This window comes from Diabrotica virgifera, chromosome 1 (assembly GCF_917563875.1).
Source record: "Diabrotica virgifera virgifera chromosome 1, PGI_DIABVI_V3a".
In the NCBI taxonomy this organism is placed as follows: Eukaryota; Metazoa; Arthropoda; class Insecta; order Coleoptera; family Chrysomelidae; genus Diabrotica; species Diabrotica virgifera.
The window spans coordinates 100670280-100685748 of NC_065443.1; the positions used below are offsets into that span (position 1 = coordinate 100670280).

Here is a 15469-nt window from a genome sequence, read left to right on the forward strand (position 1 = left end):
GTCAAATTTCGTGCAGAATTTGAAAATAGACTGTATTATTGTTTACAAAACAACGGAACCCACTTTGAACATTTATTTAATTGACATTTTTATCAAATTTGTAGTTCAACAAAACCTCATTAAATTTTTCATTTAAGCCAAAGTTTCACAATTATTGCTTCACCCTGTATAATTATTATTTATTCCATTGGATATCATTTTTTATAGCCTTTTCAATGATGTACCACAAGTAGGGGTTTGCAATTTAAACTTTTTTGGTTGTGGTGGGTGGGGCCTAGGGGGTTGATGGGGGTGAGTTCTCTTTCATGTCATTTTAGTTCCCCCTTACTATCCTAGAAACGGTTTCAAGCATTTTTCGTTTTCAGCTTTTGTTCGTGAGATATAGCCATTGTAAGTTTTAAAATTGACACACTGTATGCACATTATTTGTCTTGGTAAAAGCTTAAATACTTTCAGTAAGTCTTAACCAACCATAAGGTGTAGTTGTGAATTGCTCACTTTGTGATATCTGGTGATAATTTTGTGATAAAGTTTATAAGTTTTATAATACAGCTGAATTTGAAAAAGGATTTGCTAAATAATTAAATATTTGTTATATTTATGCAGAAAATATATACATTTTTGTACATACCGGCAGAGAACACGTATATATTTCTATTTAGATTTAGAAATTGATCAAATTTTTATTCTACAATATGCGTTGGGCTATTTCATTTTAGTGTACAAAATATTGTACGCCAGGAAAATACCATACTATTTATTTTTATTAGGGGCTTTTCACTGGAGGATGCGCTTAGTATATTGGAGAATCATGAAAATTTAGTAGCAATTGTAGACAGTATTGCTTTGGTGTCTCCAGTAAATGCATGTGATAACATCCTATCAGATATAATGGCAATGGATAATTTACCTGGCTCGCAATTATAACATCGTTCTGAAATATATGTGCAAAATAATGACGAAGGTATATTGTTAGCCGATCCTCAATAAAACATTCCATTCTCAGAGTTGAGAGATAAAAGGACAGGTAAAGGATCAAAGAAAAAATACATATCACTAGGTAAAAGAAAACATGCAGAGAGAAGGTCAATGTATTGGTGAAAAAGGAACTTCCAAAATATGATTCTGAGCGTTCCGCTGAATGTTTTTCTCTTTTCTTTGATAAGTAACTTATACTAACTAAAGCTTATAACGTCAGCAACTAATCGATATGCTTCACAGAAGGATCTTCAACAAGAAGTTCGGAAGTATGAGGCCAAAGCTTTTCTAGGAACTCTACTATTGAGTGGTTATGTCAACTATCCTTAGAGGAGAATGTTTTGGCAACGTGAAAGGGATCCTAGAAATCGACTAAAAGCTGTGACAGATGCCCTTACTTACAAAATTGGATCAGTTATAATTTAGAAGACAATAATTTAGATTAGGTCGTCCATCTGCCAATGAAAACGTCTAAATTTGGTATAATCGACTAGACCATTTGGCGATTCCACAGGAAAAAGAACTCGACAGTATGATTTGTGCCATAATATATCATAAATAAGGTGTTCAAAATGCAGCGTATGCATAAATTTCAAATGTTTTGTTTTATACTATGCCCAAACCTAATAGTAGGTTATATGCCTATAATATGGTGTACCATATTTTGTACAGCATTTTTTTTACTTATTTTACATAAATATTTTGTTTTAACGACAAATATGTTTTTGTTACCTTACATAACACGTCAATTTGAAGAAAAATATTCAAAAATATTTTAAGGCAAGTTTTAGGCATATCTGGGTTTACAAGCAATTATGAAGATCTTCAACATCTATTAATAGAGTTACCACAACGTGCTATGAATATGGACTCAAGCTAAACACCGCAAAGACAAAGGTTATGGTTGTCAGTAAGACGCCAATACAACCGGAAGTAGTAACAACTTACGGTGAACAATTAGAGAGAACTAACAGTATCACCTACCTTGGTTGTAATCTAAATGAGAAGTGGGACATGCGCAAATAAATTAGAATACGTAGAGAAGGCCAGAGCTGCATTTTGTAAGATAAAGAAACTGCTATGTGGAAACAATACTTACTACGTTAAGTCTGAAAATTAGATTGGTTAGATGTTATGTGTTCTTTACTCTTATGTATGGTGTCGAAGGTTAGACTTTACCGGATACACTTCTCAAGAATCTGGAAGCCTTTAAAATCTGGGTGTGTCGGAGAAACCTACGAATAAATTCGGCAGATAGAGTTCGTAACGAAGTTGTTTTGAATCGGATGGGAAAAGTGGAAGTCGTCAGAACAGTTATAAATCGCAAACTTGAATATTTTGGCCATGTTATGCGCCACCCAGAAAAATATAATATACTCCATTTATTAATACAAGGCGAAGCACACGGAAGAAGTGGGCCTGGTTGAAGAAGAGCGTCAATGCTTAGAAACCTGAGAGAATGGTTTAACAGATCCTCTGCATCCCCTTTTCCGAGCTGCCGTCAACGAAATTGCTATAGCCAATTTGACAGCCAACGCTCGAGAATCGAGCACTTCACATGAAGAAGAAAAATTATTCCCTGGTAAGTGCTGTGTTTTTCTGATACAAACATATTTCTCATATAAAACATTTTCAAACTTTTGACTTGAATTTGAATTTGTAAAAAGCTAAAAATTCTGATAACCTATAAATATTTGTACTGATTAACATCGTCTCCTATAAAATAAGAAAAGTGCAGAAACTGAGCTTTCCATATGCCATATACGTTGCAACATGACCAGAAATGTGTTTCTATAATAATTTATATGAAATTATTGTTTTAAACTCGGCTTCATTTCGATTCGTGTTTAAAAACTGAAAATTAGTTTGATACATGAGCACCAGAATAAAAACGATCAAAATTAATAAAATTAACGCAATTCTTTAAGCAAATGATCTGCTTCGCCTTTTTTCTGTAGGTTTCCGGACAACGTGGGGTCGTCGCTAATTCGCTTTCGTTTAAAGAACCCGCATTTGTATAAAACGAATATAAGTAGGATAAGTAGCAGTAATCCTACGAAGACTGCGCCACCGATGACGAGCCAGTTGAGTTCGGTGTCGGCCGAAACGATCGAAGGATAGGCGATTGTTTCTGCGGAAAATTCTGAAATCGATTCGGAACTTATGTTGAATGCTTTGTCTTCGAATTGGACAATCGCAGTCGATTTTATTACTACCCAATCCAAGTTGCTGTAATCTTCTACCAAAGTGGAGTTCCATATTCTGGATTGTATGTCTATTTCAGCTTGATTACCTGAAAACATGTACTAATTATATAACCAAGTCTTTCTAAACTTTCAGAAAATGTATTAAAAAAGGAATATTGACATTTCATTTGGAGCATTGATCTGTTATATCGTCGGCCTAATGTGAAAAATGCATAAGTTCAAAATATCTGATTCTACAGGAGTGACAAAAAACTAACAGTGCATAACTCCACTTGTACACAACTAAATATAATGTGAAAATTGCACAAGTCCATTTTGGTAATTTTGTTTCATTATCAAACTATATAAATGACCAGGTACTGACCACGGAGAGGTGAATGGCCAATTTTAGACATACTGTATGTTTTTGTCGATGTTGAAAACGAAAATGAGATGTATTTTGAATTTCATGTGGGGGAACATTGTCAAAACCACAATTTTACCCTAAAAATAAAAAAAAATTAAATCACGTTTTTTGCGTTTACCTCGCTACAACTCTGTTCCATTTTAAAATTTTTTTCTGAAATTTCTACAATATATATCTCTAACATTTCTGAAGACGACTGTACCTGTCAAGCTTTAATTCTTATTCTGATAAAGGTTATGAATTTTTCAAAGGAAAAGGTGCGGATTTGTGCATTGCAAAGTTTAATCGCAAAAGTTGAGTGAGTGAATTTAAAATTTAGCCTTTTAATCACGTTTATGTTAAAATAGAGAGTACAGAGAAGTTTTCTGGAAAATTTTAGATCAAAATGTTTTATAGAAAAAAAAAAATAGTGCAACTTTTATTATCTACATTAGAAATCCCCAATATAACGGTTATTTTTCGAGATACTGACCATGGGTGGTGAATGGCTAATTTTTGTCTTAGATGTTTTTGACAGTGCTGAAAACGAAAATGAAATTTATTTTAAATTTTAGGTGGGGGAACATTGCCAAAATCGCAATTTTACCCTAAAAATAAAAAAAAGTGAAATCACGTTTGTTGCGTTTAACTCGCTACAACTCTCGTCCATTTTAATATTTTTTTCTGAGGTTTGTACACTACATGTTGCTCACTTTTTTGAAGACAATGGTATGTTTTAAGCTTTTGGTCTTATCCTAGTAAAAGTTATGAATTTTTTAAAGTACAAGGTGCAGATTCGTGAATTGCAAAGTTTAATCGCAAAAGTTGAGTGGCAAAATTTGAAATTTATCTTATTAATCACGTTTATGTTAAACATAGAGTACAAAGAAGTTTTCTGAAAAGTTTTAGTTTCAAATGCTTTATAGAACAAAATTGGCGCAACTTTTAATATAAAAGTTATACATCCCCAAAATAATGCTTATTTTTCGAGATACTGACCATGGGCGGTGAATGGCTAATTTTGGTCTTATTTTATGTTTTTTATGTTTTCGATAGTGATGACAATGAAAAAGAGGTTTATTAAAAATGAAAAAAAAAAATGAAGTCACGAATTTTTACGTTTAACTCGCTACAACTCCGTTCCATTTTAATATTTTTTTTCTGAAATTTCTACAGCATATGTTTGTCACCTTTTGTGAAGACCATGAAAGCAAATGTAGGCTTTCAGTCTTTTCTTCGTAAAAGTTATGAATTTTTAAAAATCAAAGGTTCAGATTCGTGAATTGCAAAGCTAATTCGCAAAAATTAAGTGACAAAATTTAAAATTTATCTATTTGATTACGTTTTTGTTAAACCGTAGTGTCCAAAGAAGTTTTATGGGGAGTTTTAGATCTAGATGTGTTATAGAAAAAATATGATGCGACTTTTAATTTTAAGAAAAATATGGTTTGATTTTTTTTTATTTTTAGGGCAAAATTGCGATTTTGACCATGTTCTCCCACCTAAAATTCAAAATAAACTTGATTTTCGTTTTCAGCACCATTGAAAACATAAAATAAGACCAAAATTAGCCATTCACCACCAATGATCAATATCTCGAAAAATTAGGGTTACTTTGGGGATTCATAACGTCGATGTAAAAAGTTGCACCATTTGTTTTCTATAAAACATTTTGATCCAAAACTCTCCAGAAAACTTATTAGTACTCATGTTTTAAAAAGAATTCAATTAAAAATCTATATTTCAAATTTTGTCAGTCAAATTTTGCGATTAATCTTTGCAATTCACGAATCTGTACCTTGTACTTTAAAAAATTCATAACTTTTACTAGAATAAGACTAAAAGCTTAAAGCAGAAACCATTGTCTTCAAAAAAGTTAGCGATATAATAGTGTTCAAACCAAAGTTGTAGCGAGCTATACGCAAAAATCGTTATTTCATTTTTTTTTATTTTTAGGGTACAATTGCAATTTTGACAATATTCTCCCACCCAAAATTTAAAATAAATTTCATTTTCGTTTTCATCACGGTCAAAAACATAATCTAAAACCAAAATTAGCCATTCACCGCCCATGGTCAGTATCTCGAAAAATAAGCGTTATATTGGGGATTTCTAGTGTCGACATTAAAAGTTGCACTATTTTTTTTCTATAAAACATTTTAATATAAAAGTTACCAGAAAATTTCTTTGTACTCTCTGTTTTAAAAAATTTCCTTTGAAAAATTCATAACCTTTATCAGAATAAGAGCAAACACTTCAAACAGGTACCGTTATCTTCAGAAATGTTAGAGCTATATACAGTCGAACCCGCTTATTGGAATAGCCTTCGTGCCAAGCAAAAACATTCCTATAACCGGAATATTCTAATACCCGATCATTGATGGCTGGTAGCAATAAGTGTACCTACTGAATAGACCTACATAATAATAGTACATACTATGTATGTACCTACATTTACATTATATTTATATGGTTTTAGGTCCTTTTATGTCAATGATAGAGCAGTGTAACTTATTTTATTAAAAAACCAAATTACATTTTCTGTGCATAAATCCATTAATAAGCATGAAATGTGTGCAATATGTAAATATGTATATATTATCTTATTTAAAATGCATACGCCAAAATTACTTCTCATTTTTTTTGAAAAATCTTTAAGTTATACAAATTAGAAAAAATTACATTGAATTGACCCTCCAGAAATCTTCTTATAATAATATTACAAACGATTAGGACTTGCCAAATTGGATGGAATATCCACAAAATCGAAAAAATCTTCATCTTTTGCCTCATCTTTCGCTTTAATATTGAGTTGGGTGGTTTCATTGTTTTGTTCTAAATCTTCAGTAGGTATCTTCGAAAACCTATAAATTATCGTCAAAAGAAACAACTCTTAAAAATATTCGTCCTTTATTTTGTCGAATTCTGTGTTTTCATGAATTGGCAGGCAAAAAACGGATTGTTAAAATATTCATACTCATGTCGGGTTTATTAAAAGAGAACATTTCTATTCTTGTCTGCCATTGCATTGTCGAAGTCAATAAACCATTAACCAATAAAATTTATAACTGCACGGAAGTGGGTCCCAATAGAAATTTTTACAAGTTTTGTGAGACAAGTAAAAGTAGGTACCTATTTTATGGCCTGTTGTATTTCGTAAAAGGGTCCAACTGGTGCGTAATAAAGTATTTTATTATCTGAAAAATATAATAAACCAGACATAATTTTAATTTTTTTGGAAAATATGAATAAAAAGTTGTTCGTCCACTTGAATAATATTCGATTAAGCGATATTAATTCATTAAAACGTACTCCTATAAGCGGATACATTTATCAAGGAGTAAATAGAAACGTTTCGGGACCTCAAATTTCTATTCCTTAAACCGGGATATTCCTATAACCGGTACTCTAATAAGCGGGTTCGACTGTACTGTAAAAATTTCAAAAAAAAACATTAAAATGGAATAAAGTTGTAGCAGTGTTGCCAATCGCATTTCTCTAGATTATCCGATGATCGCTCGAAAAATATCCGATTTGTCACGAAAAGGTAGGCTAGGTCAAAAATTATTCTGTTATTAAAATCAATGTTGCCAATGTTATTCTTTTAGTCCCCTTAACAATCATCAAATAACAAAATCCGTTGTTCGTACGCCAATCAGTTGATTGTAATCAATTATCATTATGATAACTAACATAATTGATTGATTAATTAAATTAGGGATTGTTCAAGTATTACGTAACGCGATTTTTGACCCCCCCCCAACCTGCGTTACGTAATACTTGAACGCTTCCTTATTAACATAATTGATTAATTAATCAATTAATCTCATAATTGTAATCAATTATGTTTTCAGCAACCCAATCAAAGTTGACATTGACAGTAATTAAATATTTGATAATGATCAGTTGATTCCATTTCTGTTTAGCGTTCGAACAACCGGCACTTTAATCTACTGGATTCTCTATTTCACGGTTTAAAAATTTTCTTTTATAGATGAAAATCTCGTATCCTAGCTGATTATTACCTAATTCATGTATGTAAATACTGTTTACTTACTATTATTATATTATTCGTATTTTGTATTATCGTAAGTGTTAAATTCTAAATAAATAAATAAATCTAAATATTTCATTATTTGGATCGTTATATTAATTTATTATAATTATTTAAGTAAAAAAAAAACACTTTTAAATATTATTTTATTAAAACGTAATAACTACCTAAAACTAGGTACTGGAAAAATAAATAATAAATAAATCAATACAAAATAAACTACAGCTACATTAATAGCATAGGCGCAAAATTTCTGGTCAATGCTTTTAAAATGCATTATTTTTATCGAGTCCTGAGTTACTTAAGCACTGCACTACATTAAATGAAAATAAAACTAAATCGTGCGTGAATTAGCTTTCATAAGTTTAAAGACTAAAAACTAAAAACTCATCGGACGGCAATAAACTCATACTCATCGAGCTAATACTCATCAATAATACTTATCAAGACAATAACATCGGACGGCAGACGGTTTTTGAAATTTGAATTGTATTAGTATGCCTTAAGTGGATGCACTTGTATATTTAAATTCTAAACAAAAGAATCGGCACATGTCCCTTTTGTCAAAAGATGAAAAGTATCGGATGTCACTAACATTCATCCAGTATAGACTATAAAAATTTGGGCGGAACCAAACAAAATTAATGTGTTGTTGGTGTTGGGAATATATGGATGAGAAAGTTTTAGCCGATGGTAGATACACTGAAAAATATCCGCAAATATCAGATTTATTTAAAGATACGAAGAAGATACGACAACTCTCAAAAAGGTACGCAAATCGGATAATTATCCGCCGATTGGCAACACTGAGTTGTAGTGAGGTAAACGCAAAAAAACGTGATTTTATTTTTTTTATTTCTGGGGTAAAATTGCGATTTTGACAATGTTTTCCCACATGAAATTGAAAATAAACCGCATTTTTGTTTTCAGCATTATCAAAAGCATACAGTATGACTAAAATTGGCCATTCACCTCTCCGTGATCAGTATCTCGAGAAATAAGAGTTTTTTTTGGGGGTGTTTAATTTAATCACACCCGTTTTACAATGAAAAGACTTTTATTGTATAAACATCAGAAAAGCACAGATACGTTTGAACGGTTTAGCCACTAACAAGAGCGGACTTGTGTGACTTTTGCAGATTTTATACGGTTATAAACATTAATGGACTTATGCAATTTCATTTTCACAATTTTTGCAAAATCTAGTAAAATATATTAGAAGAAAACAGAGCCGTACATAGCTTTTGGATAATGCTAACAGATGCCATCAGAAGTCTGAAATTGAATATTTTGGAGTTTTCATATTAGGCAGATGATATAGTTCGCCAACGCAGATATTCGAGCTTTAAACTCAGCATAATGAACATAAACTAGTTCTAGCAAAGAAACGAATGAAAATAGTACAAAATCATCAACTAGAGAAAATCACTGAGGAAAAATTTAATGTGAATCACTACAAGAGAAATATACAAACGGAGGATGTAGCAGAACGTACAACTAAAACAAACAAATGACATAGAAGATATAAATGATAGCTGGGGAAAAAATTAAAAACAATATTGAGGAGGCAGCAATAGAAGTTTTAGGAAAACGTATAGCCAATGCCAATAAAAAAGATAACAAAAAATACATTATGGTTTAGAAAAGAACTAAAAAAAATACAGAAAAACGAGAGGCCAACCTGAAGTATAAAATATCAAATACTCCAGAATCCAGCTAAGCCTATGTAATAATAAGAAATGAAACAAAGGAGCTGATAAGAACAAAAAATTAACATTGGGAGCAGTTAATAAATCAGAAACGGAAAGCGACTTCCAGGGTGCACAAAAACAAATAAGAGATTTATAAGGACTCAACGGAAAGAAGTGGCAGAATTAAAAAAAAAAAAAAAGGATGTGTGTGTACTTTGTACGCACGTAAGAAGTTATACTTCTAATATATGATTTCTTAAAAATAAAGATACTTTAAACAGTTTGTTTTAATTTTTTTAAACACCAAACTAATTTTGTGCTTACCGCTTTCAAAAAAATAAAAAAAAGTATAGGATTGCTCCGGACTCAAACTCAAGACCTCTCGATCTCTGGCCGAATGCTATACCAAATACGCTACGAGGACTGTGTCTGTATCGGTGTATGGCCTAATGACAATTCACGGTAACAAACAGACAAGTATAATAAATATACAATAAAATGTTTTAATAATACTCATCTTACTCTTGAGGAAGACAAATCCAAAGACACAAAAATTATAATAAATATATTTACTAAAAACACTAATATATTCTTTTCACACCTTTTCTTGCACTGATATATTTATACATAACTTGAAAGATTCAGCAACAAAACGCCATACTGTCTGTGTGCGCATGCGCGCAGTATTATGAAATTTTACTCTCAATCGCGCCTAAAGAAGTATAAGGAAGGATAATCAATCGACAGGAGGTTGAGATAGCCATAAATTCTCTAAAAAACAAGAAGTCACCGGGACAAGACGAAATAACTATTGGCCTTCTGAAATATGGAGGAGAAAGTATAACTGTAGAGATGACAAAACTTGTCCAAAAAATAATATTACAATGCAAGATACCAGAAGTAATATCTTTGATGAAAATAGGTAGGCTTAGATGAATAGAATAAATATTCAAAATGTAGTGATCGGGATGTTTGCTTATGTGAGGATTGTTGCATGTCGGGATTTTGGCCTGTCGGGATTTTGGCCTGTCGGGATTTTGATCTGTCGGGATTCTGGCGTGTCGGTGTTTTGGCCGTCGGGATTTTGGCTGTCGGGATTTTGGCTGTCGGGATTTTGGGCGCCACCGCAATTAACCACCATGACAAACCCTATTAGCGGTACCAGCAAGAAATAGGAGTAGATATAGACCAAGATTGAGATGGAGGGGCGGTGTGGACGAGGACGCGAGGAAGATGGGCGCAGCAAATTGACAACGGTTTCGTTTCCAATTTGTCGAAGCCCAACTAGGGCTGTAGCACCACTGATGATGATGATGATGATACCAGAAGCATGGAGAAATAGCATAATGATACCTGTGTTAAAAAAAAGAGATAAAGGTGACTTTAGCCACTGTATGGAGATAAATCTACTGAACACCTTACTCGCCTACCACAAAAGACTTAACAAACCAAAAGCAAGAAGTGTGAGACGTCACATGGAAAGATGGGGCTAAGTTTGATATCTTTGGTAGATTGAATATAGTCTGTTCAATTGGATGATGATAATATACGTCATCATATGTGGTTATTACATTATTCTCTATCTCTATGTTACTACCCATTGCAACATCATATTCTACACGTGACATATTAAGTTTATTTTATTTAATTTTTATTATTACAATTATTATGTATAAAGATAATAAATCTATCAAAATTTTATATACTAAAGTTTATTTTGATTTAATTTTGGTTTATTTGATATTAGTTAATTTAATTAATTTATCTGCTTATTAAATTTGCCATCAATTAGGTTATCAAGTTTATTTTGTTTTAATTTTGGTTTATTGGATATTAGTTAATTAAATAATTTATCTGCTTATTAAATTTGCCATCAATTAGGTAATCAATAAAGTTTAATTATGTCTTAAAATCCAGTGTATCAAAATCGTTCGATAAATATTTGTTAAGAATGTCCCGTACATATAAAAAATGCCTCGTACTAAGCATATACATAGATTAAAATAATGGTTAAAAAGTGTGAAAATATGCAGTTAAATATGCATATATCACGAGTTTCTACAATATCAAAATAACAACTTCATACACTTTGAATGATGTTGTTACTGCTATGCTATGTGCATTTAAAATCTGTAACAATTTAGTTAGAGCCCTTTTTATGGGAAATTGTTTGCATTTTCTGGCCAAACATCATCAGAAACGAAGATCTACTCAGGGCCGTAAGTACGATGTTGGGCGCCCCGGGGCAAACGTGATGTGGGGGTTCCTTATTGGGGGTCCCCACCCCCTATCGGGGTTTACCCTTACCCCCAGCGAAAGGTGGGGTCCGGAAAATTGTTTGATAATTAACCCCTTGAAAACGCATTTTAAAATTCATTCCATGACTGAAGTTTCTTTTATTACTTTGTCAGAACTAGACTTGAAAGGCACTTCAAAACATAAGCAAGGTTTGAACAATTGTTTCAAATGATGAAATCACAACAAGAAGAGAATAAATTATGAACAGAAAGACAAGAAAGGGCTTTATCGAGACAAACAAGTCAAATACACGCAATGAAAGAAGAATGAAAGAGTAAACGACAAATGGAAGATAATAGGCTGTTAGCAGAAAGACAAGAAAACGCTTTAGAATTTAAAAGAAAAGCAACAAAATGAACAGATGGTAAAACAAAATGAGATAATAAAATAAAACAATAAGAACAACAGAAATAAGAACAATAATATGAAACAATACGAAAAATGAACAATAAGAAGAAAATTTCTTGAAACTTCAAAACCGAATGGAAAAATATGAAGATATGAAGGTTTTATTTAGAGAAAATGCAGTAAGAGGTAAACCAGATTGCTGAGGAGATACAGAAAATTGAAAAGGCGGAAGAAAAATTCGAGAATACGTTAAAATTCGATATGGAAAAAGTGGAACAAAAATTGAAGGAGATAGGAAAATGTCAAAAAGGAGGAGACCGTCGGTAAGTAATTGTATACAGCTCTAATGAGAGCATAATCCAATTTGGCGGATATATTAGAAAACGACATCCGGTACCTTTCATTAAAATCTTAAAAAACAAATTCCAACATTCAGATTTTCGAAGCCTGCAAAGAAATTATAAGAAGCCTAAAACACGGAGCTGCTTTGTGGTTTGAAAGCGAAGAAAATGAGGTGACTTCATGGAGATATTTTGAGACAAATTTTTTTTATAATAGTGCAGGTGAAACAGGTTAAAATCGATCATTGAAGTCGTTAGAATTAATATGCTGTGTTTATTTAACCTCGTTAAAATCTCTGCACTGCCAACTAAACGGATGCCCATGCGGGGCCCCCCTTGGGCGGGGGCTCCGAGGCACTGCCCCGGTTGCTCCAATGGTAGTTACAGCCCTGTGATCTACTACACCTGACCCAACAAAAGAGGGTGGAAAATATTTATTTTTATGATTTAACTCCACTTTCTGGTTCTGTCCAGAAAGTGGAGTTGGATCGGTCAGACACTCAAAAAAAAAGTTCCAGTATTGCAAAGACTGCCCTACAGTAGAATCCCCAAGAAAAAAAAAGAGGTCACCCAGCACAAACTTGGAGAAGATCCATCATGCCGAGATAAGAGGTAAGGAAAGTCTTGGAATGAGATGAAGGCCTTAGCGCAAAATAGAACCCGATGGCGAGTTTTCACTGAACGCTCCACTTAGGAGTTCAAGAACATTATATGTGTATATTTTTTATGGAGCTTGCAAACCAAATATAGTCCAGATTGTGAGGCTGATCTCGTATGAAAAATGTTTCTGATTCGGTTTCTTTGCGGATTCATGTCCAAAAATGTCCTCTTTAAACAAATATGAAGGATACCAGGCGAAATTTTTGGGCAGTAATTGGTTAAACAATTTTAAATAAATGCCAAAAAACACCTTTTTTGTTCCGAAAAATATTTTTTTAGTTTTTTTTTGGGTAATAATAAATAAAAATGGCCTGTAGTTATTTTTCTCAAAAATTGATAGTTTTTGAGTTATAATCGATGAAACAAAGAAGCTGATAAGAACAAAAAATGAACATTGGGAGCAGTTTATAAATCAGAAACGGAAAGCGACTTCCAGGGTGCACAAAAACAAATATAGAGATTTATAATGACTCAACGGAAAGAAGTGGCAGAATTAAAAGAAAAAAATAATAATCATAAATGGAAATCAATCGACAGGAGGTTGAGATAGCCATAAATTCTCTAAAAAGCAAAAAGTCATTGTAGAGATGACAAAACTTGTCCAAAAAATAATATTACAATGCAAGATACCAGAAGTAATATCTTTGATAAAAATAGGTAGGCTTAGATGGGCTGGACACCCATAATTAACCGGCATGACGAATCCTATTAGCGGTACCAGCAGGAAATAGGAGCAGATATAGACCAAGATTAAAATGGAGGGACGGTGTGGACGAGGACGCGAGGAAGATGGGCGCAGCAAATTGACAACGGTTTCGTTGCCAATTTTTCTAAGCCCAACTAGGGCTGTAGCACCACTGATGATGATGATGCGAGCGATGCGATGAGCGAGCCCCGGTAACAAGTGAAGAGCGAAAAAAATTGTTTAATTTTTTTAAGAAATAAAATTGTCAATAAATAATAAGAAACATTTCAAATATAAATTTTATTAAATTTTGATTATATTTATAATAGGGAAAATTTTTATAATACAGGTGCTTTTCGAGTTTTCTGATTGGCAAAGATGTCTATAAAGGCGGGTTGACGTTACTATGGTTAGTTTTTAAACCAAGAGGAGTGATTCAAATTTACCGCGCTGTAATGCTTGTTTTTAATTGGTCCAACCGCAGGCAAGTTTACTCCACTGTTACAAAATTTTGACACTAATGACATTTATCAAATTTTGACACAATTGACATTTCATAGGTTAATTAAGTTATATCGGTGATTTTTTGTGTTTTCTGTGTTATTCCTTTAATTTTTAGATTTTTAGTCTGCTTTTATACAAAAAGCAGTTGTTTTTAGAACTCTTTAGCGAAGTATTAATATAATATAATACATACACCCAAACTTATATGGAATCACCATGTATTTCTAAGTAATATTTATTTCTTTTGAAAAAACTTGTTGTTGTTGCGAAGAATAAAGGTTTTTATTGAAAATAAATAAATCTATAAAACAATCAAATTATACAGCTCGGTACGGTATAGGTTATTTGCTTAAGTTGCAAATTGAACGAAAATATGCGTCATGTGGGGTTATAGAACTTACAACGAGGTAAGATTATTGGTTTTGTGGACCAAGTAATGTTCTCAGAGGGACATAGCTGTAGAGCTAGGCGTAACACAGGGCGTTCTGTCCAAAACCTACGCTAGGTAACAGGACTAAGAAAGTTCAAAAATAAAGCAAGGGAAAGTCACCAAAAAGTAATAACGGCTCACCACGATCGTTTACTTGTCCAATCAGCTGGAAGACACTCGACCATTTCTCACCTGTAGCTCCAAAGGCAGCTGTTGGAAGCTATAGGTGTAACTCTTTCAGTTGAAACGATAAGAAGAAGAGTTCGTGCCAAGAAGTATACAGCAGGAGACAGTTATGGGTTCCCGAGTTATCCAGGCAGCATAATATTGATCGCCTAAATTGGTGTCTTCACCACCAAAACTGGAACATTGGGAATTGACAAAATGTGCTATTTTCAGAAAAATTCAGGGTTTGTGTAAAATCAGATGACCCACAAAATCATGTACTTAAAGGTCGAGGAAGACAAGGAATAACGAAAACTGTTAGTTCTGTTCACAAATATACAAGGGGAAGTGTAATGTTCTAGATAGGAATTGTGATCCGTAAAAAACTCCTTTAGTTTTCATCCAATCAACCTTAAGTGCTCACAGGTATGTTGATAACCTGTAGTTAGGCTCTGGAAAGGTGTAACGGGAGAAAATTTAATTTTCTTGCATGATAATAGACCTCCACACACCATTAGATTGACTAGAGACATCATTGAAGCAGAAGGTATCCCTTGTTTGGAATGGCCTGCTTGCTCACCCGAGCTTAATCCTATAAAGTATTTGTGGGATATGCCTAAAAGAAAATTTAGCGCTCGCCGGGATAATCCACAAAACACCGCACGGCTAGTACAAGCTGCTCTTGAAGGATGGAGCAGCTTACCACAATAAAATGTTGATAGT

At 32.9% G+C, this 15469-nt stretch overlaps 1 protein-coding gene across 1 annotated transcript in view; it reads right to left on the bottom strand.

Annotated features, from left to right (window-relative positions):
• Positions 1–336: 336 nt before the first annotated feature.
• The window catches only part of LOC114349417 (integrin alpha-PS1-like), a 70206-nt gene continuing 55073 nt past the window's right edge, over positions 337–15469 (bottom strand). Inside the window, exon 4 of the mRNA XM_028299790.2 lies at positions 337–3271. Within this exon, the coding sequence (XP_028155591.2) occupies positions 2889–3271 (383 nt within the window). The 3' untranslated portion in view covers positions 337–2888. The remainder of the gene's footprint in view (positions 3272–15469) is intronic.